Genomic DNA, 25,716 nt, shown 5'->3' with positions numbered 1-25,716 from the left:
AGAATCTGGTACCAGGCCATGGGGAATTGTTGTGGGAGACCTGACCCCATGTTTTTGGAAGGATTGTGGAAGGACTTTGGAATTCAGAGCCTAATGCACTGTTGTGGGCACTTAGAAGGTAATGCAGAGAGCAGTACAGAGGATGGAAGCCTGACTCCGAGGTATCAGAGGGAAGTTTTAAGAGTCCCTTAAAGACTCTAGCAAGGCCATTTGAAATTTTGAATTATAAACTACCAAAATGAAACCTTTGCTTTTCTGGGATACACAATACTGGGACTGAAGAATCATCCGTGACTAAAGAGACCAATATCACAAACGTGAAATCCTCTGGGAAACATCTTGGCAGAGTCAACATAGAAGCTGTGGTGCAAAGGTGGCCAAGGCTGTGTACCTTGTGCTCCCAGCAGACCTGGCAATGTAGTGCTTTGGAGGTGTGAAGGGGCCATGGAGAGGGGCTGAGGCACAATGCCAGGTGGGAGGGTTAGAGTTCCTGAAGAGAGCCCAGGAAAGGGTGTTGGTGAAGGTGCACCCCAGTTTCGGCGGATCCCCAAGCGTTTTGGAGAAGCCAGTGTCATAGGATGACTACCAAGGACAGCAGCGGCTGCAGAGTGAGTCAGCCACAGCCTAGGAGACAAGCTGGGTGTGCCACAGAGCAGAGGATGAGCCCAAGAACGGAGCTAGCTGGCCAGGCCCCTTGGAGTCTGGAGGGTTGGAGTGGGGTCTCAGAAACCAAACGCTGAACTTTTAATACCATTGGACTTTGGGTTTGCTTTGATTTGATTGTGACTGGGCATTGATTCTTCCTTGTTAGATCTAAGAAATTGTATATATTTTTTCTTTTTTCTTTAATTTTACAGGAATCTTCATCTAATGTACTTTGAACTTTTATAGAGATTTTGGAATTTGAAAGAGACATTTCAGTTTTAGAAAGACTGGAATTTTAGAGAGATGGTATTTCACAGAGACTTTAGATAATTTAGAGAGATTAGGCATTTTAGAATCTAAAGTGCTTGAGTTTGTAATGCTTGTGGGACTTTTAAAGTTTGGAATATGTTTTATATTGTGGTATTGATATTAATGGCATCTTGGAGACAAGGAGAAAGGTTTTGGCTTAACACTGATGTGTTTGCATATAAAGTTGACAGGAAGTCAATGTGCTGGGAGTTTTGTGTCAACTTGACAGAAAATAGAGTCATTTGGGAAGAGGGGACTTCAAATGAGAAAATGCCCCTAACAGGTCCTGCCTGCGGGAAAGCCTGTGGTGCAGTTTCTTGATTGAATATTGATGTGGGAAGGATCAGGTCACTGTGGGTGCCGTCACTCCTGGGCAGAGGGCTTTGGGTGCTGTAAGAAAAGAGGCTGAGAAGCTGTGGACAAACTTCCTCCATGGCCTCTTGCTTCCGTTCCTGACTCCAAGTTCCTTCCTGGAGTTCCTGATCACCATGTCCTTTGATGATAGACTGTGACATGGAGACATTACCAAAATAACTGCTGCCTCCCCAATTCCTTTTGGTCATGATCTTTATTAGAGTAATAGAAAAGCAACTAAGACAACAAGTAAAAAAAAATCTATGAAATTCTTTAAAATTGGTGATTCTTGCTCTGTGACAGACTGCCAGGTAAGATAGCCTATTTTTTTTTTTTTTTTTTAATGCTGCATTTGGATGTCAGCTATTGCAAGTGTTTGCCATTTCATTTTGGCTTCTATAGTTATTCTTACCAGGTGCTATGAGCCTTGTTCCCAGCTATTATAAACTATCCACACAGATTTAAAGAGAAACAAAAAGCTTATATAAATGTGTAATCCAAAGCACTCTTTCGTTCTCTCTTTTATTATTTTGCTTGCTTTTAAGCAAATTTTACCTCCATCAATATGGATGTTAGAGGTACAGATTTCCAGCCTGATTATACTCAATTGTGGGCCATAGGCTCGTGCCCGTGTTAGTGATAAAAGCCTGATGCTGTTTAGGAAAAAGTAAAGAGACATTCTGAAAATGGATCTACCATGTAGAACTTTACTATACAGTAGTTAATGTTAATAAAATTTATACACAAATTTGGCTTACCATAACACAGTTGTGGTCTACTGTATATGGAGTGCTATAGAGACTTGCAGATTGAGCAGCTATAACAGCAAATACTTATGAAGCACTTACTGTGTTAACGGTGCATCACACATACTATCAACCTGACAGTAACACAGGTTCACTAGCTCTGGATATTTTTAAAATATTGGAACAATTATCTACCTAGAAAACTTCATAAGGACTTTTTTTTAAAAAAAAAAACCTATCTAATGGGACAGATACTTCTGCAATAATTACACAAATAAATCTTTATGTGGGCTATAACGGAAAGCCACTATCTGAGCTAATTTTCAGGCCAGGAAAGTATTTCCTAAGATAGGATATTTAAACTGAGACTATAGGAGAATGAGCTGTATATGTATATATATTTGTTTTGTACATAGGGATGATGAGATTGTCAACTTGACATGACTTGAAATTATTTAGAAGACAAGTTTGCAGTTAGACCTGGGAAAGTTTATTCAATTAGATTAGCCTCTAGGCTGCCTGTGAAGAATTATTTCAATTAGGTTAACTGATGAGGGAAGACTCACCCTAAAGGAGGGTAGCATTGTACTCTGGCCTCTGGTAGAGAGTTGCATAAAAAGGAGGAAGCTAGTTGAGTCCAGTCAGTATTCACTACTTTTGTCTTCCTGACGGAATTGCAATGGTATCCGCCATCACCACTGCTTTGACTTCCCTCCTCTGATGGACTTTACCCTTGAACTGGGAGCCAAAATTAAACCTGTGTTGGTTTGAATGAAAATGGCTCCCATGGACTCATAGGTCTGAATGCTTATTTCCGGTCTGTGGAACTGTTTGGGAAGGATTAAGAGGTGTGTCCTTATTGGAGAGGGGTGTCACTATGGGTGAGCTTTGTGGTATAAAAGTTCTATACTATTCTAGTTAGCATCTGTCTTTGCCTCATGGTTGTTGCCTCTTGGGTAGTAGCTCTCAGCTACTGCTTCAGTGCTGCACCTGCCTGCCTGATGCCAGGCTCCCTGCTGTGATGATCTATAAATCTCGAATTAAATGTTTGCTTTTATACATTGCCTTGGTCATGATGTTTTGTCATGACAATAGAAAAGTAACTAAGACTAATTCTTTCGTTCTTGTGTTATTTTTTTTGTCATGATTTCCTGTCACAGTGACAGGGAAAGAAAAACAAAATATGAGGTTTATTTGGTTTTTGTTTTTTTCTGTTTTTTGTTGTCCTTTGTTGCTAGCTTGTTTTGGCTTTTAGAGAGAGAATCTTTCCAGGTAGCCCACAATATCCTGAACTCATTATGTAGCCCACACTGGCTTTGAACATGTGATCCTTTGCCTCAGCTAGATTACAGACATGCTCCACCACCCCCAGCTTTCAAGTAACACACTGGTAGTTATTAGAGTCTATAAAAACCAATTTACTATTTCCTCTCCACAGCAGTGCTCCAGATTTCAATTTCCTATCTCCCTATGATTAAAAGAGAATAAGTTTTTGCCAGTAGATGTTAAGTGGTGTGAAAGCAGTGGCCTTATTCTTCCTGGCGATGGAGAACTGGATAGTGCAGAAGTTCCTCTTAATGTTATGAAATTATACTACACTGGAAGAGCTCAACGATTGTCTTAATGAGCAATCTTCCCAATGGCTCAATATAGATGGCTATTCATTAGGGGGTTATTTAACTCGACTCCTAGACAAGGCCCATAAACAGTGAGAAAGTTTGTAACATAATAGATGGTGTTTAACTCTTAATGATAATGATGCAGTTCACTGAGCTGAGTAGGTACCTCAACTACTACCAGGTTCTAATAGCAAACTAATTAGTTGAGCTCTTCTTGAACAACTTACCCTTGGAATGATAAATGTGTTGGGGCATTGTAGTACTGTGGTATCACAATGCACATTAGCTATAGCTTCAAATGAGCTGAGTACCCCTCAAATTAACTGCAGAAACAAAACAGACATGCACCAAAATAACAATCAGTTGGGCTGTTCATGTACACTAGGTAAGTTCTCTACCACACCAAATCAGTGGTAGAGTACTTTTCTAGTATACACGAAACCCTAAGGCCAAGCCAGAATCACGAGAAAAACAAAACAAATAGTTAATAAAAAAGAGAGAGAAAGAGAGAAGCACTCCAAATAATCTCAAATGCCAAACTATGCATTTATATCTTTTATTTAGAGTGACAAGAACATTATTGAACTTTATCTTCAAAATAAACACTTTACCACTTGACAGATGAGGAAAGCAAGTCCTGGAAAATTAAATGAGTTTCCCAAGTTTCCACTGCTTTTCTTAATCAGTAGCTAGAACTCAAACCTAGGTCTTTCCACCAAAGTAGAAACTGCTCAGGAGCTGAGGGAGGAAGTGACATCACATTTTACTTATTGTTGTGTGTCCACATTAAGAAAAATTCAGTAGATCAGAAAGAGTCCTACTAATATAGAAGCAGTAATTTGGTACTCACAGCTTTGCATGGAGAAACAATTTCTTTAGTCACCTACCCCTTGCTTGGTTAATGACAGAGATATCTATAAGAAAGTCAAATTAACAAGAGAAAGGAAGTATTTAGTAAGTTATATGTGACACAAGAGCCTTTAGAAATGATGATACAAACATACAGGGAAATATTATATATTGGTAACTTTTCTCCTTACCATGAAAATTGCTTGACCAAAGCAACTTAAGGAAGGAAGGATTAACCTTGGCTCATGGTTTCAAAGGGTTCTTCATGGTGGGATTTCATGGCAGGTGGAGTTTATGATGAAGGCTTGTGACAATGTGACTACAAAAAGGACAAAAAAAAAAATTACAAACTGGAATCAGAACAGAAGCATCCTTAACTTTCACAGGTTTGCCACAAGAACCATACTGCTATCAATCAGGCCCCATCTCTTAAAGGCTTTACACATTTTGGAACAGTGCCACCAGTGGGTAGAGAGATGGCACAGCAGTCTAGGGCACTTGTTACTCTTGGAGACGACCTAGCTTCAGTTCTCAGTACCTACGTCAGGGCTTATGACCATCAGTTACGACAGTTCCAGGGGATCTCATATCTTCTTCTGACCTCCAAGGGCATCAGGCATGCATGTGTTGCATATACCTATAAAGGCAAAACTACTGCCACAGGTCCGGTGCCAAGTGCCCAAAGCATCCCTGTAAGAGACATTTTATAGATAATCACACACCTTATTTTTATCCATAGGCTTGATGAAAGGTGAAGAGTTTGCAGCTATGGGATTGGTTGGGAAGGGTTAGGAACTAATAATCCATGAAACAAAGGAGGCCTGTTCATTTAGCTTCTTCATGTTAGAGAAGTCCATCATGGTCTGCTTTCAGGGACAAGGAAAGACAAGATCTTTCTGCTTCTCTCTTTTCTAATGCCAAGGTGCCACATTTTGAAAAAAAAATGTGCCCTGAATCCTATCACTATTTCTAAGTTATTTTCTAAGTGACTTAGGTGTGCGTGTGTGTGTGTGTGTGAATCTCCTTTTTGGTGATGTTTTCTACAGAAGCTACATAGATTGGTGGCCTCCTGTTAGAATAGGTTGTTATCGTTATTTCTAAGCAACCTAAAGTACATGGTGACTTTTGATTAAAGCCTACATTGAATGGTTTGTTTGATGCTATGACCTAGAACATGTATCAGTATGTAGGCTTAGATTTTTCTCAACCTACTTAATTTAGTGTTCTTAAATGTTTCAACCTCCTTTCTAGCCCACTGACCAGAAGTAGAGGAAAAAGAAGGTTTATAGGAAAAGGGGGTTGTAGACCTACTTAGAAGTAGTTCTTTAGGGCAATTCCACTCTTCATTGTCAGGATACCAGCAGTCCAATCCAATATCAAACACATCAATCCGTAGTGGTAGCACAATCCAGCAGAAACTGCAAGGCTCCACCACGTCAACATGAGTAAGTGGAAGTGGCCAGAATCAGCTGGAATACCCCAGGTTCTTTGGCCTGTTTCTCTCTATGAAGTCAAGGCAAGTGAAGACCAGCAAAGACCAGTGAAGACCAGCAAAGTGTTGCATGGTATTGCAGTGGCAATGTAAGAGAGACCTTTTTCTGTCTGTGGGGTTCTAGTCATATTCTTTCTAAACATCACGTGCCCTCTCAAGTGTCTGCTTTCAGTAAAACATCTCATGCCCGCTCACAAAACAGCTTCCAGAAAAATATCACTTGACACAACCAAGTTTTTAAAGAAACCAGATACTTCCACTTCATCAGTATGTATGAAGATACATACAACAGAAAAATTTCACAAAACAATTCTCACTACATGTGGCATATTGACACTTTCTATTCTTTTATGTGTATGGTACATATACATGAGTTTGCACATGCGTGCGTATAAATGGGGTAGCCAGAGCAGAGGATGTTGGGTGCCTTTCTCTATCACTCCCTATCTTATTACTCGGAGACAAGGTTTCTCACAGAATTACAAGTTCACATTTTTGCCTAGGCAAGATAGCCAATGAGCTCTCTGAATCTGCCCACCTCTGTGTCCTCAGTACTGGGATCTCAAACATACAGAGCCTAGCTCTTTACATATGTGTTGGGGATTTGAACTAAGGTCCTCATGATGGCAGAGCAACTGTTCTTACCCACTAAGTAATCACTCCAGTCTCCATTTTCTATTCTTGTTCATTAAAAACAAATTCATTACATGATTTCTTAAAGCATTAGTGGGTTACCACCTACAGTCTGAAGAGCACAGCTCGATGCAGAGGAGTTTGATAGAGTGGATGGAAAGAAAGACATTTTAGGTTTTAGTTTGATTAGATCAAATTTACCTTCCTGTTTATGGAGGAGGGTATAAATTACAGTTAGAATAAATGAATAATTTTCAACTTTTTTTTTTTTTGTGCTAGCCCCTGCTCCTTGATGTGGTATGCATTTGTGATTTGCCAAGTCTCGGGGAGCAATGTTTTTTTTTTTTTTTGTTCAAATACAGTATCATCAAAAATGAATGGACATTTTTCAAAAAGCCTTTGACAGCTGCAACAGTGAAACAATAAATCAACAGGATGACGAGAGCCTGCAAATACATAATACCTATAATAATCAGTAGAAGTGTTGCAGAAATGAGAAAAAAATGAAACTTAGCTCAATTACACAGTAAGGTGACTCACTTCAAAGTCAGTAGAGTGCCGTGAGGTTATGGATATTGTTAAGGTTAATTGCATCTATTCAGAATGTATTTGAATCTGAGACAAAAGCTTGGGAGAAAAAAAATAATCAAAAGGAACAGACGATTTAGGAAGGTTTGTTCTTTATCAGAAAATCAGCCACGACAGCTCCTTTGTTCTGTAATGTTTGTAGTTTTCCCTCCAAATGTGAAGATTAAAAAACAATCTATTAATGTAGAAAAATTCAAGATATTTTCCATCATTAAAATCCAAGGGGTAGAGCAGGGTATGGTGGCTCATATCTTAGCATTTAGAACACTGACGTAGGGGGATCATTAGTTAAGGTTCTGTATGGACTACATCAGTAGGAAGACATCTTGTAAAGAAATGAACAAAGAAACAAAGGGAGAAAGAAAAATAGACAGACCAGTTGTGCTCTTAGTTCTACTGTTAAGAGATGGTGATGAATCTTTTTTAAAATTTTTGTCCCTTTTGAGATAGGGCTTTGTATAATCCAGTCTGTCCTTGAACTCAGGATCCTCCTGCCTCTGCCTCTCAAGTGCTGGTATTAATCCTTTCCATAATAATCACTCCTGCCTCCAGATCATGAGGCATTCTATAAGGCAATACTCTCAGACTTCTTAAGGATGCCAATCACAAAAGGGAGAAAGTCCAGGAAATTGTCCTAGATTAACATTCTGCAGAGACCTGTGCAAGTTGTGACTGATTCCAGGATATGGTGAGAATGGGAAAATTAAACGACAACATGTGAAATGTGAATATAGTTAGGTAAATTCCTTGGGTAGGATGATGCTTTATATATGAGTAGGATAATGTCTGTTTTCCCCTTGGAAGTACATGCTAGAGTTTAGGGATTATAGTCCATCATGACCCTGCAGTTTGGAGAGAGAAAAAGCTATGCAAGGCATTCAGAACTAATGACTACAAGCAGAGAGTAATGGTCTTTTTCTTATTAAAGTGGTTTGTTAGGCCATATCTGTGTGTGTGTGTGTGTGTGTGTGTGTGTGTGTGTGTGTTCTGTGAGGATGGAAGCCATACCCAGTATATACTGGACAAACACTCTACCCCTGAGTTGAATTCCCTCCCCAGTCCAAGGCTTCTAAAGAATTTTAAAATAAATGGTTGGGGAAGAATACTTCTTGTTAACATCCAAAAGCTTGTTTTGTTTCTCTGCTTCTTTTTTCCTTTTCTTTGTTGGAACCCAGAGGACTTAAAGGAAGATTTCTCACAGAGTTATGTACTTAAGGCTTTACAGTTTATTGTAGGTCTGTTTTATTTCAATAAATTAAAGAGCAAAGCCTGGGCTCAGAACTATGCTGCCGATTGCATGGTAATACCATTTACTAATCTTTAAAGTTATCTTTCTCATATAACGTTTTGTTTCATGGAATGGGTCTTAGTACTTCTGGGACACATGGAAAAAGATGGGAAAACTATGGCATAGATATTAAAGAACCAGAACCAGGCATATGAAAAGAATTTAGAAAAACTATATTTATGAAAAAAGGATACAGGAAAGGATTAATTGACAGTGGACTAGTGATGGGTGAGGGTCTAGTACTGAAAACAGCCATCATATATATCACATATATCAACAATACCATCTGAAAAACAGATCCTTCACATGGGCATTCTAAAGCAAAGCTTTGTTTAGGTTTTTTTCTACAAGATAAGCCTGAAGGTAGCAAACTAGAACGGGTACAAAAACTTGGCAATTATAGTAGAACAGAATTGCTGTCTTTTATTTTTTTTATCTCTGTGTGTATGCATGTACATATGTATGCATATCACATGTGTGTGGGCACTCATGAAAGACAGAAGAGGACTTCAGATCCTCTGCAGCTGGCCTTACAGGCAGTTGGGAGCCAGAGCATGTGGGTGTTGAGAGCTGAACTCAGATCCTCTGCGAGAAGGGAGAACAGTCTTCACAGCTAAGCCACCTCTCCAGCTCCTGTTACTTTCCGATATTATTTTTCTTAAACAAAATTTGCTATTATCCTATGTGTGTAGTGTGGCACACACATGCCAGGGCGTGTGTTTGTAGATCAGGGATACTTTTGGTAGTTTTCTCCTTCCGCAGTGGATTGCAGGAACCAAACTCAGGTCACCAAGCTCATGTGGCAAACACGGTTAACCATACTGCTTAGTCATCTTTTTGGACCCTGAAGTCGTCTGATGCATTTCTACCTGTGAAGTAGATAATTGTCCCCATTTTCAAAGTGGAAGAGAGAGGGGAGAGAGAGAGCAACCAAGTAGTTTGCTCAAAGTCGTTAGTCAAGCAACATGGTGGCTTTGTAGTTAGAGGGCAGGCAGACTGTTGAGCCACTTGTGCATCAACTCTCACCTCAACCCTTTCAGGAAGGGAAACGCAACCCCAAACCCAACCATCCCAGCTCCAGTTAGAAGTCTCTTTCTCAGTACTTGTACTGATATGCCCATGCCCCAAATCAATCACACGGTAGCACTTAGCTGTAAAGCCAGGCAGACTGCTAGGAGGAAGTGAAGAGACACCTCAGGAGGGGCTAGCATCTCTTGCAGTTTGAAAACTGAGGAGAATGAGGAGGAAGAATTAAGACCAATCGTGTGGTCTAGATTGACATCTACAGCTATTTGGAAATGCAAGTGGGGAGCCGATCTATGGAAGAAAATCTAAATTGGGTCAAATGCTTGAGCCCAAGTGATTATTCTAGAAGTCTGTTAGGGTCTTCTAGACAGTGCTCAGTATGAAGCTTAGTTTGGTATAAACTATAGGACTCTTTAGAACAGTGAATGTTTCAAAGAAATGAAATATCTAGATGTTGTGTTAGGACATGCTGTGAAGCATGGAATGTTTATAATTTAACAGAGAAACCATTTAAAATGAAAAATAAGATCAAAATTGTAGTTTAAATACCATTACATGCTGTGTAGAGAACATATCTGGGTATGCTGACACACACCTGTAATCCTTGGGAATCTGAGGCAGGAGGATGGTGGTGCCATGAACTGCTAGGCCAGCATGAAGCCGGGCTTGGAACATAATGAGATTTTTGCCTCAAATGAAAGCAACAAAAAGTGGAGACCATGGATTGAATGGAAACTCAGCGAAATGAAACACAATTGTAATCTATGACAAGTGGGCTTTGAGCAACTTTTAAATGCTACTTTCTGCATTGTCCTGTATGTGACTTTAAAAATTAAATGTAAGAATTTTGCCCAAGTGCTCTTTGTGTGGACAGAGATATACACCACTCACTGGATGCAGGGATTCTGGTTTTATGTGCTAGAGATAATCTGTAAAGAGCTGTAGTTTAAGTTGAATGAAAATCAGAAGGATAAAAGGCACGGCCTGTCTGACGTGTATAAACTGTGGGGCACTGTCAGTCTGCTACACTGGCTTGTTTCTTAGAAGGCATCCTTAGCCCGGCTGCTTGCTCTCTTTAAACTTTTAACTTGAGATTCTTATTTTCTGTATTTCTGTCATTGTTCTGAAGGGGGTGGGGAATCTTACTACCTCTCCTAGCTAGTGTTGAAGTCCTAGGCTGAAGAGTTCATTCAGCACCATGAGGACCTGAGATCAACTCATACACTCCTTTGGCCAGCTAACCTGGCTGCTTCTAGGAATGCCTATCCACCAGGAAGGAACCTTGGGAGACAGGCCCACTCTTTTCAAGACAATGGCCAGATCGTGTGTCCGCCCACTGTAGTAATGGTAGATTAGTTGGGCATGATGTCATATACCTGAAACCCAAGCTCCATGGATGCAGTGGCAGCAGAATGGGGGCGGGGGGGGGGGGGGGGCAGGGCCAAGCTGAGGCCCGGACTCAGAAAACAAAGAAAAGTCTATTATGTTTCTTAGCTGCGGGGCAAGCATGCCAGGCACTCAGCACTCTGCACAGGGCCCGTCAGACCTAGGGGCAGAGCTGGTGTGAAGTAGCTGCGGGCCATGCTGTGGGCTGCCTTCAGAGGAGTGAAGTCTTTTGTCTCTGACCAGGAACTGCCAGTCTCCTGTCAGTGTCCAGGAAGCAGCCCCAGGATAGTTTATTAGCTTGTAGTAGCCACATCAAAATCTCACCTGAAACATGGTCTGAAAACACAAAATTTTTTCCTGTATTTCCCAATGATTTTATTCATTTTATAAATCTACCTACCAATTGGTCCCAATCTCAAAGATGGCAGTTCTCTATAGCATTATTTTTTCCCCTCCGATATTCTTTTTATCTTTTGTGTTGATGGCTCTTGATAGCTTTCTATTCTGTGTTTGCAGAGTGTTTATTGCATATTTGTTTTTTGTTTTGTTTTGTTTTGGTTTTTTTTGATTTTGTTTTTTTCCGAGACAGGGTTTCTCTCTGTTGCTCTGGCTGTCCTGGAACTCACTCTGTAGACCAGGCTGGCCTCGAACTCAGAAATCCACCTGCCTCTGCCTCCCAGAGTGCTGGCATTACAGGCGTGCGCCACCACCGCCCGGCTATTGCATATGTTTTTAAGTGAAGCCGTATAACATTTCTTGTCCATACTCTGTGGCTATGCATTTTATCTGCCTATAATTTGTCTCAGTTAAATTAGTAATAGAGGCATAAAATATGTATCAAGCCATGAATCTCTAGTAGGATGTATTTTTCTAATCTGTGTAAACTGGTCATATCTTATCAAGACACGGATGCCTAGGCCATGAATTTATGTACATGCATACATGTCTTTTTCTAATGTGCACAAAAGCTTTCTATACACGGAAAGCCCCGGGCTCTTGCTTCTGTTTACCTAGTGTGTTCTCTTTCACCTTTCCAACAGAAACCAGGGGGAAAAACATCTGAAATAACATCTTTGAGCCCATCCATGCCAGAGTGTGGAATGCTGGGTCAGGGCTAATAGAAAGTCACAGACAGGGTCAAGGGTGATCTAGCCAGCACTATCTGGTTTGGGGTTTGGATTGAGAATTTAGACTGGTTGAAAAGGAACTCTGATTACTTAAATGCATCACAAACTCTGAGTATATTGGTTAAAAATAATAAGCTTCCTGGTCTGGAGCAACGCCTCAGCTGTTAAAAGCACTGGCTGCCTCTTCCAGAGAACCTGGGTTCTATTCCTCGTACCTAAGTGCCAGCTCATCTGATACCCTCTTCTGGTCTTTTTGGGAATTGCACATACATGGTATACAAGCAAAACACCCATACATAAAATATAAATGTAAAATAGATAGTGAAAATAATCAGCTTAACATCTCCACACTGAAGACCGTGTAACCAAACCAACATGGAATATCATATAGCCATTGGGTGCCTTTCTTCCCTCAGTCCTTCTCCCCATTGCTAATTGCACTGAGATTAGAGTTTTCTTGAACTATAAAAAAGTCACTGGGGAACTTCACATTTGGGGTTCTTAGTCTTAGTAATAAAAGAAATTAGAAAGGGACTCAAAAGGAAACTCAAGGACAATGTTTTTAGAGTTTAAGAGAAAAACATGGTGCGGCTAGGTGATAGTCTTGGCAGCTGCCAATGGTGCAGGCTAGGTGATAGTCACAGCAGCTTCCAGCAATGGAGGCACATGCTTCCCAAGCTAGGCATGAAATAGACATGAAACTTTATTAAAACAGGACAAAAACCTCTGAAGGGCAGATGTGAGTTAGTGAGCTGAGGAAAGTGCCTGCCAAACATCCCGACAGGGGGTGAATGGTTTTTATGTCCTCCCCCCCCCCTTATACATCAAGGCTTTCTTTCACATATTCTCTGTCCATTGGACACTGCCATGGAGAAGCAGGGCCTCCAGCCTTGTTCTGAAGACTGTAGCTTCTTTTCACCTTCCTCCTGGGCCAGCCTGCTTAGCTCCTAGTCTCCATTAGAGCATATAACCAGGGATTGCTTGGAGAGTAAAGTCCGCACATCTGTTATTCAGTTTGAAGCTGTCTATAATCCACTCATCTGTCCCGTCCTGACTTGCTGCTCTCCAGTACATTTCATCTCTCCAATCAACCCAATGCTGGTCTTAATTAGAGAATTTAAATTACACCGGGTACAGTCTGTACACTCCAGGGGATATATGTATGTAACACCTTTGCCAGCCAATATATTTTTCACAGCTTGCACTCAGCAGTTTTTCAGAGAGTGCTTATGGATGAGATGCCATAAAAATGGCCCATAGTGTGCATGGGAGAAGCCCCTGTGTAACTGTCCCAGAGCCCCACAATGGAAACATGGCTTGCACAGCCTTTTCCTCAAAACATTTTCTTTAGTATGTATATATGTGCCTGTGTGTGAGTGTATGCACGTATATGTGCATGTACGTGTGTGTGCATGTGTGCGTGTATGCAGTGTATGCATGTGCCTGTGCATATATGTATGTGGAGGTCAAGGATACACATATTCTTCAATTACTTCACTATGTTTTGAGAAAGGGTCTGTAGCTGAATCTGGGGCTCACTGATTGGCTACGCTGGCTGCCCATCAAACCCTAGGGATCTGCATATCTCCACCTCCTCACGCACTGGGGTTACCTGGACTTTTACACAGATTCTGGGGATCTGTGTCCCGACACTTGCACAGCACGCGCTTTACTTGCTGAGCCTCCCTCCCTCTTTAAAAATGGCATAGAGAAGATCTTTATCTTTGCCTTACACTGTTGTCGCCTAGGCCCATCTCTCTGTCTCACGGAAGTGCGCTGTTGCAAATTGGAAACAATCTTACCAACAGATATTTCATTAAATTTCAATGAGATAATTAAGGAAACTCATTTTCAAAAGTATATATTTGTTTCGGCAGTTTGCATGTTGCCTCGTTGGGAAATGACCAGAATGCTAAATCTAGGTAGCTTGAGCTTGCTGGATCCCAGCTCCTGGGTCCACTTGGTGGAGGAAATGCCACGGCACTAAATGGCAAAGGTGTGCTGTGGGTGGGAACTAATTGGTTGAGAACATTAATAAATTATACTTGCTATTCATGTCCAAAAAAGTTCAGAGGGAAGAGATGAATAGTTTTGATCTCTCAGGATCTTGCCCCCTGCCACACAATATTAAAAATAAAAAGCATAGCCTTAGACTTAAGCCTCTTCCTACTGCAAAAAGGAGAGATAAAAACTAAATCACTTGGCAGGGCTTTCTTATATTAAGATGTTTTCGGTTTGGCATTTTCAGCCAATAAAATATTGCTAAGGTGTTCTCTCACATAAAGTAGATATTACTAGGACCACTGTTAGTGTTAGGCTAAAATGCTTTTGATTAAAATCCTTTACTTTCAGGGCTAGCTAGCTGTCCCATCTCTCTTTTCCCATTTACAATGTGTATGGTACTGTGCAGCTCTGTTTCAGGACCGTTCCTCAGGTGTGGAGCCAGAGAGGGAGGAAGATATAAATAGTCCTAGCAGGTCATACTGTTTCCTGTGCAATGAACAGGAAGTGTTTTGTCTCTGACCCAGGAGTCTCATGTCTTCCGTGATTCACAAATGCTACTGTTCTGTCATCAGTCTTATTCAGGTTAGAGATTATAAAGTGCAATCTTTAATAAACAGTTGCCCCCCCCCAACTCTCTTCTGTAATTTGTATAAGCAGAATGATGGCCTTGGAAAAATTCCCTGTGAAATATTCTTAGCAAACTCATTTGCGGCGTCTTCAGCTTGGCCTCTTCCCTGCCGTTTATGGCTATTTCTGGTTCTCTGTGGCTCCCCCTGCTTGCATCTTTGACTACCTATGTCCTCTCCCTCTAGCACTTGTTCCAATCTTCCTGTCGTTGCGCTATGTTGGCTTCTTGAATTGTTCCCAATGAATGTGTGAGATTGGTGGAAATGGCTGGTGTGTGTGTGTGTGTGTGTGTGTGTGTGTGTGTGTGTGTGAGAGAGAGAGAGAGAGAGAGAGAGAGAGAGAGAGAGAGACCTCTCCCATGCCCTGTAAGTCTCCAGAATAATAATTCTGTAATAGGTTTCGGCTGAGTATTCATATGGTTTGGAAGTATTTCATGGGGCTAGAGTTATAGGAAATGGGACCAGCTTTTCATTCATTCATTCATTCATTCATTCATTATCTCATGAAAGAAAAAAACATATACACAAAGGAATTTATGAAGACAATGAAAATGCAAGACATTTGCAGGACAATGATTTCAGCTAGACAGCATTTCACTGAATGAAATCAGCCAAACCCAGAAAGACAAATGCCACATGTTTTTAAGTTTTCTCTCATAGGCAGAGCCTAGATTTAAATATATATGTGTGTGTGTGTGTGTGTGTGTGTGTGTAAGTGCGTGCACACAGTGTGCATGTGTAATATCTGTTTAGGTCATGAAACTAGAAAGGGGGTCATGAGAGGTGAAGAAGAAATGGTAAGGGAAGTGGTAAACAGGGAAATGGAATACATGTAATGAGAAGGAAAAATAGTGAGCAGCCGGGAAAAGGAGGAGAAACAGCTGGAACGGAAGAGGCCGGCGGAGGACAATGAATTACAAAAGAGTATAATGACACATCTGCATGAAAGTCTCATGACTTAGTAGACTGAGCTGACTAACTCATAAAGGGGCTGGGAGTTGGAGTAAAAAAAAAGGCGTAATTTAAGCTTTCTATGTTAAATTGAAAAATCAGCTACAGTTAATTGGTATAGGTTAAAAGCCATGATTTCTGAGTCTTAGCCCTGTTGTTTAGTTAATCTACTGGTTTTTAGCCTATAGCTTAACATCGGTTCGTTTATCAGAAATTTATTAATCTCTAAACAGTTTTTGTTGTTTGTGTGTGTGTGTAGATTTGTTTTTATTTTTTGTTTTTGAGATAGCATTTCTCTATGTGGCCCTGCTGATCTGGAAGCCTTAGACCAGGCTGGACTCGTACCCACAGAGATCACTGCCTCTACCTCTCAAGTGGTGTGCACCACCACACATGACCTTGGTCATCTTTTCATCAACATATCCCAAGACAGTTTCTTGGTGCTCGTGCGTTGCTATAACAAAATACCTAAGGAGGGTAGTGCATTTTAAAAAGACAGATTCATTTGGTTCACAAATTTGGTGGCCAGAAAGTCTCAAGAGGCTGGAATCAGCACCTGTTACACCTTTGGCTGTGGAAGGTGGTGAGGTAGAATGGGGTAGCAGGTATGTGTAGAAGAGCAAGCAGGTGACTAGCTTTGAGTTACAGCAATACTTAATACTCTTACCTAACCCAGTCCTGGGATGCCTAACCTACTTCTGTGAGAACGGTGTTGATCCGTTAGTCCATTGTAAGAGTAGTGTTCCCATGGCCAAAACGTCTCTTAAAGGCCCTACCCGCTCTAAACACCAATGCGATGGGGATTAAGCTTCATCATGGGTCTCCATGGGGACAAACCATATCGGAAGCACAGAAGGTGTAACTATTCTACAGGAGTGGTTCTTTAAGTGTGGAACCTTGGGCAGCGCTGTGCTAATCACTTTTCTTGTTGCTGTCAAGATGAAAGAGGAAGGGTTGGTGGGAGGCAGGTGGCCACACCGAGTGCAGAAGGGAAGCAGAGAGATGAACATGGCTCTCTGCATTGCTTTATTCCTCACCCTTTTATTCCATCCACATCCAGGGTGGGTCACCCCTCTTTAGTCAGCCCTCTGGGAAATGCCCCTGTAGACTGGTCCAGAGGCGTTTCTCCTAGGGATCTTAAATTCGGCAAAGATGACAATGAAGATTAACCTCTGCAAACATCAACCCCGGAACCCTTTTCTTTTTTTTTAAATGCCTGTTATCAAGCCTTACCCAAGAGCCACTGAATCAGAAACTCTGCCCTTTAACAAGCCTGCCAACAAGCCCTCCAGGTGATTCAGATGTACGGTAAAGGTTAAAAGTTACTGATGTGCAGCATAGGCAAATCCCTGGCCTAGCCTCCGCATGGCAGCCTCAGCGCTGAGAATGGCACAGCAATTTCACAGTTGGCCTTTAAATCCAATGCCTTGCGTTCCGGCTTTAGGGCTCTGTAGAATGGCTCACCTCTGCATCCTGTTGAAGTTTCCAGTTACTACTCACAGGCTTGCAGCACCCCCAGCACCTATAAAGTAGTGACAATTGAGGAGAGAAACAAGTCTTTCTCAGGGTGATCGAAGACTATGCAACAGATAAGGGATTAATTTCCAGTGGCTGGCTCCTAATTCCGTATTCATAACGTCGTATGCGAGTGAGGCTACCCATGCACCATCTGCTGATATACATTAGGTAATTGGGCGCCCAGCAGCCCCATTTGCATGCAGAGGTGGTTGCGCACCTCACATTACAAGTCTAAAATTAAAGTCCAGGATGAAGCTGGCTGAAGGCTCACAGCATGGAAAATAATGAGATAAGGAAAAATGGCTTTGGTTAATCAGCACTTTTGGCCTCTACTGTTCTCTCTTTGCTAATTTGCCCTTAGAAATGGTACATTCCTGGTGGAGGAGAGACTTCTAAGAGTATCTAGGAGTTTTCTTTTGAACATATATTTATAAGCTGGTTGCATTTATACACAGCATTTTTTTTTCCCCAAACTGTACCCGTATGTATGCTGTGGTCTACTGCTGTACTATATTTTTGCTTTACGAAGTAGTCGTGCTCTGGTGGGACCACGTGCATTGGCTCAAAAGAAGCCACTTCAGCACAGACTCACAGCTGGGATATATGACATTGTACCTCATCAGGCAGCCACTGCGTGCCAGGCACCATGCCACAGATCTGGAATCCATACCAATAAAGTCCACCTCTGCCCTTAAAGATTCACCGTGTTTTATGTATCTCAGTATTCCTGGTATCTAGGTGTGGAATATTTTTGCTTACACAAAAGGGTCTGGGGAGATGGCTCATTGGGCCAAGTACTTGCTGGGCACACATGAAAACCTGACTTTGGATTACCAGAGACCAGGGGTAAAAGTCCAGTGTGGACTGGTGTGTCTCTAACCCCAGGGATGCAAGGGAGGGATATGGAAGGATGGGGTCCCTCTGGTCAGCCAATGCGCTCAAAATATGACTCCAGCTTCAGAGAGACATCCCACCTCAAAAAAAAATCAAGGTGTTCAGAAACAGAAGGCATCCAGTGTTGACCTCAGCTCCTTACATACCCACGCACAGACAAGTGCATATACACAAGTATACACACATGTTTGAACAGCACCCACTAAAGAAAGCCAAAGATACAACTGACAAAAAAGAAATTCTTCCTTGATTGCCATGCTAAAAGTGTCCATGCTCCCCTGGGCTCCTGATTATTTATGTCCAACCTGTGTCCTCAGGAAAGCGAGGTGGCTAGGGGATCAAGGCTGGTACGACTCGTAGGCTTGTCACATGGGTCACAAAGAAGATGTGCCTGCATGGTGAATAACTTAGACTCTTGTTCGTATGAACTAAGAACACCCCAGATGTCCCAGCATTTCTTTTTCTCCTAAGGTGGGCCTACAAGAGAAAAAAAGGCTTGTTGGGATTGATTCCCAAGTGCCACCTAGAGGAGAGATGTCCTACAAAGACAGGCTCCCCCAAACCAGTGGTGATTGAAGATCAGCAGGAATTAGTCACCGGGCCCATTGCTTTGTGCCTTTCAACTAGATTGGAGGTAGCAGAGAACCGAGCAAGCTCTTAAGGAAGGCTCCCTTCTTCAGTACCTCTCTAATGGCTTAGGCTCCTTAGGAGGCTGTCATGATGATAACCACTGTTTTCCTTCATTCCAGCGCAGGCACATACACCCTGATCGCACCGAACGAGAGCCGAAGGCAGAAGATGCAGAGAAGTACGGGCGCGCGCGCTTTCACTCGGCACTCAGGATGCTTCTCCTCTTTATAACTGTTTTAAAGTATTTCTATTATTTATAGAGACTCGTGGGATCTTACTGAGGTCTTTTAAAAAATATTAGAGTTTTAATTACCCTTGTAAAAATTATTCTATTGTTAGGACTTCTATTTGTTTCTCTACACTAGCAACAGAACTCATGGGATGGGTGACTGTAAACTTTGGATTTTTCTTGGGTTCAAACAACTGCGCACCTGTTCTTACTGTTTGGATCTTGTCCCTGATATACCAAGTAAGTTGGTGGTGATATTTCAATAGTGCCATGAATACCTTTGAAACAGATAAGTTATCTTTCAAAAAGATTATGAGGTAATTTGTACCTTTTAAAAAATATGTTCAGACCTCCATAATAGACTTTTCTGCCTCTGTATTCTTACCCGTCTATATATGTCAATCTGTCCTCTACAATCTTACCTTATACAATCTGTATAATCACTTCTTTCCCTAGATAATTACCTGGGGGGGGGGGCAGGGAGCACATCTTAATCTCTGGCTGAACTCCTTGTACTTAGGGTGTGAATAGCAGGTTTAATTGAAGCACAGTACCTAACAAATGCTGCCTTCTGACACTGTAGCACTATTTTTAGTTGCAAGGGGGAGATAATGTTTACATGGTTCACCAGGACATTGTGTGACTGTCCATGTCGGCCGTGTTTCCAGCTCTGGGATTCTGTGCTCTCCCTTCTTAGGTTATTGGTAGGGAATTCGGTGACCACGGAGGCCATAATGGTACAGCCAGGAAAGAAATTATCTGAAGAGACCACACTGGACAAGTATCAACCCGGGTGGTCCAGTGAGTCAGTATAGCAAATGACAGTGATCTTCAGTGACTGTGGGAACTGCAGACATTTAGCCTACAGAACCCCAAGGTTCCGACATCCTACAGGCTTCGAGTTCAAATTTCTAACAGGGACTAAACTGGGAGATTAGATTATGTGCCAGATCGACAGAACTAAGACTCCCAGGCGCCCCCTGCTGCCTCAAGCACCGAATATTTGGGCAATGAAGACTACCAAGACTCAAAGCAGTGTGCCAATCCCCACCCCCAGCCCCCCACCTCCTGCCTCAGAGTTGTAGCCAGCTTGAGAAATGTTAAAAATATAGCAAACATAAGCATCAGAATTCTTTGGGGCTATATATTTACCCGGATCTTATTGACATATAAATATTCTAGTTTTTGCACACATTTGCTATAGAAAAACCTCTCAAAATAATTCATGAGGTTTTAAGAATGTCGGTGTTGGAGGGGAAACTATATTTCTTTGTGTTAGTAGGAGTTTAGCTGTTGTTCAAATTTGTACCTTCTATGAGGACACTTAGGAGCTGCCAGGGGTGGACCCCACATACCTGGGAGGCAGGGAGGGCTGGGAGGTGTCAGCTTTTCATGGTCATGTTTCTCTGTCTCATTCTGGAAAACTCATTAACTGCTGTCTGCTGGGCGTTTTGATGTTTGAAATGACCAGCTTTCTTTTCAAACAGTCGATGACTTACTGTTTCTCTTCTGGTTAGTTGCCGAGCAAGAACTGGCAGACCTGGAGAGGTGGAAGCAACGGAACCGGGCAAAACCAGTCCACATGGTGCCACAACGGCTGGGTAAGTGGTGGACTGAAAGCCAGAGCGTGCAGGCAGGGTCCCCTACAGATCCTGCTGAGACAGGCTGGGTCTGCCTTTCTTCATACACACACAGGGCTTGTTCTATGGTAGTTCTGCTGGAGATGGAATTCATCTGACAGGAAACATTCAGATGTGCAGGTAGATCGCTGTCTCTGGTTTTATGTACGGAAGCAAATGCATCTGTCACAGTTGTGTGTGAATCAAGTGGTGGCTTAATTGGCAAATACTTTAGAGCCTCTTAGATGATCAGCTCTGAAGAGAGTTTACCTGGGGCACGGCATATGCCCAGTCACAGCACTTGTCAGGATGCAAGGGAAAGCCTCACAGCATCTCCATCCTGGCAGCTAGATGCTAATGTGGCTGAAGGGAGAGTCAATCGGGAACTCACAGTGAGAGGAAGCTGGAGACCCAGCTGTGGGTATAAAGATGGATGTCTCCTGGGTTTTCACATTAGAGCTAGGGGGGACAGTTGCATTGGCAGAGCAGGTGCTGCCAGGGTGATGGGCTGTCTGGGTCTCCTGGGTGGGGTTTCAGGCCTTTAGAGGGGATGCCCCCACCCCCACCCCTCAGTGGGAGTCCTTAGCTACCTGCCTTGTCCTCTCTTCACAGCCAGCCACAGCTTAGCGCATAGAGGCGTGGCACCATTCCAGTTAACACAAAGATACCTTAAACTAGAAGCCACCTACCAATAGAATAGTCTTAGAGATATGGGGGAGGGAGAGGGAGAAAAGCTAATTTGGAAATCTCTTAATGAATGAAAGATAGAGAACTATAAATGCAACTCCATACATTTCATTTCACCTTTAGCTGAATAAGCCAGACTTGAGCACTATAGACCGAACCTGCTTTCTCTCTTTTTTCTAAATCGTTTTTTTCTTTTTAAAGATTTATTAATTTATGCATGTGCGCACACTGTTCCTGTCTTCAGACACACCTGAAGAGGGCTTCAGATCTCATTACGGATGGTTGTGAGCCACCATGTGGTTGCTGGGATTTGAACTCAGGACCTTCGGAAGAGGAGTCAGTGCTCTTAACCACTGAGCCATCTCTTCAGCCCCAAACCTGTTCTCCTTAACAGGTCCTCTCACGTGGTCTTCCACCTCTCACGTGGTTTTGAGGTGAAGTAAGAGAGGTTTTTTTTTTCTTTTCTCTTTGTGTTTTGAGACAGTTTCATTCTAGTAATTAATTAGGGTTCAGTCCTATGGTCACCTCCAGAATGACCTTAGTTGTGTACTCTTTCATGAGATCCTCATTAGAACTGCAGACAACAGCACTGTATCCGTTCTCTTTCAACTCAGGAAGGCAGATCATCCACGAGGCAGCCACTTCCTTCTCAGATACAAGGTCTCTCTGTGCAGGCTAGTCTTTAACCCAGATCTGTGCTAGCACCGACCACACCCTCCTAAGGACCCATTTGGCCACACTGGTGTGCCTTTAGGCTCAGATATCCTTAGGTTCTTCTGTGCTCCTAGGAGTGTATGCTGAGGGTGATTTTCATTAAAGCTCTCCATCATTCTGATGTGAAACCTTTCTTTCCCAAACACAAACACCGAGGAGTTGGGACTTAGAAAGACAATCCTGCCTCAGCATTTAGCGTCTCCCATGAAACCTTTTCTATAGGCCAAAGAGAGTTTCCAGCGCAGACTCTGTAAACTTGTTTTTAGTTCTTTCTTCTGGATCTTTCTTTGTGGTCCAGAAGCCACTCCACTTTGGAATCTGGAGAAGCTTGTACCTATTGCTTTGTAGCTTTCACAGAAAAATGAACAACAACATTTCAGTTATTTTTCCTGTCTGTTACATGAAGTATTTAGAAATAGCTAGGTATGTGTCTTTGTGGGGGGGGGGCAGGTGGTTTGAAAAAGCAATTATAAGATGTTGTAGCCCTTAAAATGAATTTTGAAAAATTAAAAAAAAAATAGAAATTTGGCTTCCTCCACTCTTTAAACTATTAATTTCTTAGCTGTGTCTCTATCACTTAAATTTTGGAATGAATGCAGGAGATTCCTAGCTGTAATTATTCCTGCTTCCATCCCAACTTCCCTAGCAGTAACATAAGGGTCCAAACCAAACTGGCCTCGTGTAGATCAGAAGAGGTGTCTTTATCAAATCAATTATAAACACCTCAGTAAATATAAATTGTTTTCATGTAATTTTCGTGACAGTGACTCTGAAGGAGAACTGACACTTTTAGTAAGCAAAGCACCAGAGAATCGTCTCAAAGAAGTCTTTCTTTTTAAAGAGAAAATGTATTTATTTTTACGTTTTTGTGTACGGGCGTTTTGCCTGCATGTATGATGGTATATCACCACGTGCATGCACTACCTGTGGAGGACAGAAGAGGGTGTCAGATCTGTGGGAATTGGAATTACAGATAGTTGTTAGCTGTGATGTGGGTACTTGGAACAGAACCTAAATCCTCTGCAGGAACAGCCATTTCTCTCGTCCATGAAAGGAGTCTTTGATGTAACTACCAAACTTGTCTAAACACCGAGAAATCACAAAATTATTGCTTTTAGGCTGGTTGTCAGGCTGTGAAGCTTTCTGGCCCCAGATAATTTTGTTTTAAGAATAAGAGCAAGTGAATCATTGCAAGTCCTTGTTTTCATCTCGAATACCAGTTTTTAAAAGGCAGTAAATGGCATGGATTAACAGTCACTACCTGGAATATTTTCATCATATTCTAAAAGACTGTAATAAAAGATTTCAGAGTACGTAGCCATAAAGGGAATATATACTGCCCCCCCCCCCATGGCCCAGGAGTCACGGCAGAAGGGGACGCAGAAAGAACAGAAGGAACATTACAACTGAAGTCTGTGGAGAACTGCAGGGAAACATTATTAACTGGACACACAAAGGAAGTTTTGCAAATAAACTTAAACTGGTCAGGACAGCACCCGCAAAACCTGTGTAAGCTCAAACCAAACCAAATCTCAGTATGGAACTGGGAGTTGGGGACACCATTCTACCTCTAATCATGGAGCTATTAGCAGCCATTACTGCTGGGGGTGGGGAGGGGGGAAGAACGGAGGGGGAGGGAGAGGGGGAGAGAGGGAGAGGGAAAAGAGAGAGAGGGAAAGGGAGGGGGAGGGGAAAGGAGAGGAAGGGGAGAGGGGAGAGAGAGAAAGAGAGAGAGAGAGAGAGAGAGAGAGAGAGAGAGAGTCATTACTGATAAGTTGACTGTTCTCCAGGGGAAGGCCACACAAAAAAGAATATTTGGGCAGCACAGTTGGTCTTAGAGGATTTAAAAACTAAATAGGATGCAATGCACGGTGGGCAGGTAGGGAAGAAGCATGGATCCCAGAAGAGTTGGGGAAGGGTAGCTGAATGTGATCAAAACACACTGTACAAAATGCTCAAAGAACTAGTAAAAATATTGGGGAAAATGAGTGGGTAATAAAGACTACATATACCTGTGGTGCCAAGAATCCTAAGGGTTCTCATGTAGGAGGAATGCTCCAGAAGTCTTAGCAAAGGCAGAATTACTTAATGTCTAGTGTGGTCCTTCAGGCATGGTTTCATGGCTTCCTGGCCCTAGTGTTATCATCTTTAAAGAAAACAAGTCTCATCCTCCCGCCCATCAGTTAGCTTTTGAAGTCACCGCTGCTCTTAGAGAACTTTTGAAGATGACCAGCTGTATTCTGATGTCCAGGGATATGAAAGCTTCAAGCCACACGGCCGGCTTCCCATGCGTTGACTGGTACTGGGCAGCTGGCCTTGCAGCTTGATACTCTAGCTTTACCTTCATGGCTTATTTCCTTATTATTTATTTTCATTAGGTGGAAACCAGTCTGAGGCTGAAGTCAGACAGAAGCAACAGCTCCAGCAGGTGCGATCCAAATACCAACGAAAGGTCAGAATCCATTTCTCCACGTTTCGTTTTGTCAACCCGAGTTTCAGCACCAACATTTCCATGTAACCATGAGAGAACACTGTGACTCAAAATATAAAACCTCTAATCAATCGCAAAATGTAATTCTCAAAATAATAATAATAATAATAAATGCCGGCGGTGAGAAGAAAAGAGGAGAATATCTAGAATTCTTACTCAAGCCTTGTGTGCTCTGCACGACCTTTGATCAAAAGCGGTCCTTCAGCTTCATTACATATTAATTACAGTTTAAGATTACTATGTTTTCATTCCCAGAGTATGGGTTTGCTTATTCCAAACTAGTGATGGAAGCAGTACAGAAATGATTTAAGAGAACCAGTGATTTTTACAATAAATACTGTGAATTTTATAATAAGGAATAATTGTCTATGTTTTTGTCCTGTGTGCATGGATAAGCACACACCACATACCCACATAACATACACAGAGAGAGGGATGGAGGGAAGGGAGAGGGGGAAGGGCAGACAGAGAGGGAGGGAGAGGAAGAGAGTGGGGGAGAGGGAGAGGAAGAGGGAGAGAGAGAAAGGGAGCAAGACAGGTAGGTAGGTAGATAGAGGATAGATAGATAAATATGTTGGTAGATAATAGATGATAGGTATATTTGTAGGTAGGTAGATAGGTAGGTAGGTAGGTAGATAGATAGATAGATAGATAGATAGATAGATAGATAGATAGAGATACCCATGAAGAAGTACTGAGATTTCTCAGATAGGAGATGCAGCCTGGCCATTTTCTGAGATCTAAGTGGCTTAAAGTAACAACCTATAATCATGGTGAGGTATAATACAAACAATACTGTAATTTGCCTTTCATCATAATTTTGTGTTCCAGAAGTTCAGACTGAAAAATGGTAACTGTTTTTTTCCCCCTCCTCTGTAATCTCAATACAATTCAGCTAAAGAGAGACGAATCTATCAGAATCAGGAAGGAAGCTGAGGAAGCTGAGCTCCAAAAGATGAAGGCAATCCAGAGGGAGAAGGTGAGTAGGTGGCGGTGGCGGCGGAGGCGGGGAGGTTGGCTGGAGCTTGCTGGGGACCAGGGAGGTTGGCTGGTGCTTGCTGGGGACCAGCTGTCTGGTTCTCTCCGGACACAGACAGTCTGAGTACCACTCTTTTAACCCTCGCTGTAATCTGAGAAGGTGGCTGTTATCCAATTGTGTAAATGGGGAAATGACAGAGAGCAGAGAGATGAGGTGCAGAGGACCAGATGACCCACAGACATAATTAGAATAACTGGGTTTCATATTCCAACATACTAGTCTCAGAGCTGGGTGACTGAGTTACCACACCCA

At 42.2% G+C, this 25,716-nt stretch overlaps 1 protein-coding gene across 4 annotated transcripts in view; it reads left to right on the top strand.

Annotated features, from left to right (window-relative positions):
• The window catches only part of Epsti1 (epithelial stromal interaction 1), a 100,871-nt gene that overhangs the window by 2,553 nt on the left and 72,602 nt on the right, over positions 1-25,716 (top strand). For all 4 annotated transcript variants that reach the window (XM_052190895.1, XM_052190896.1, XM_052190897.1 and 1 more), the window contains exons 2-5: positions 18,805-18,863; positions 20,432-20,515; positions 24,313-24,386; positions 25,321-25,404. In XM_052190895.1, the coding sequence (XP_052046855.1) occupies positions 18,805-18,863; positions 20,432-20,515; positions 24,313-24,386; positions 25,321-25,404 (301 nt within the window). The remainder of the gene's footprint in view (positions 1-18,804; positions 18,864-20,431; positions 20,516-24,312; positions 24,387-25,320; positions 25,405-25,716) is intronic.

Source organism: Apodemus sylvaticus, chromosome 8 (assembly GCF_947179515.1).
Source record: "Apodemus sylvaticus chromosome 8, mApoSyl1.1, whole genome shotgun sequence".
Lineage (NCBI taxonomy): Eukaryota > Metazoa > Chordata > Mammalia > Rodentia > Muridae > Apodemus > Apodemus sylvaticus.
This window is presented reverse-complemented; position numbering and strand designations above follow the sequence as displayed.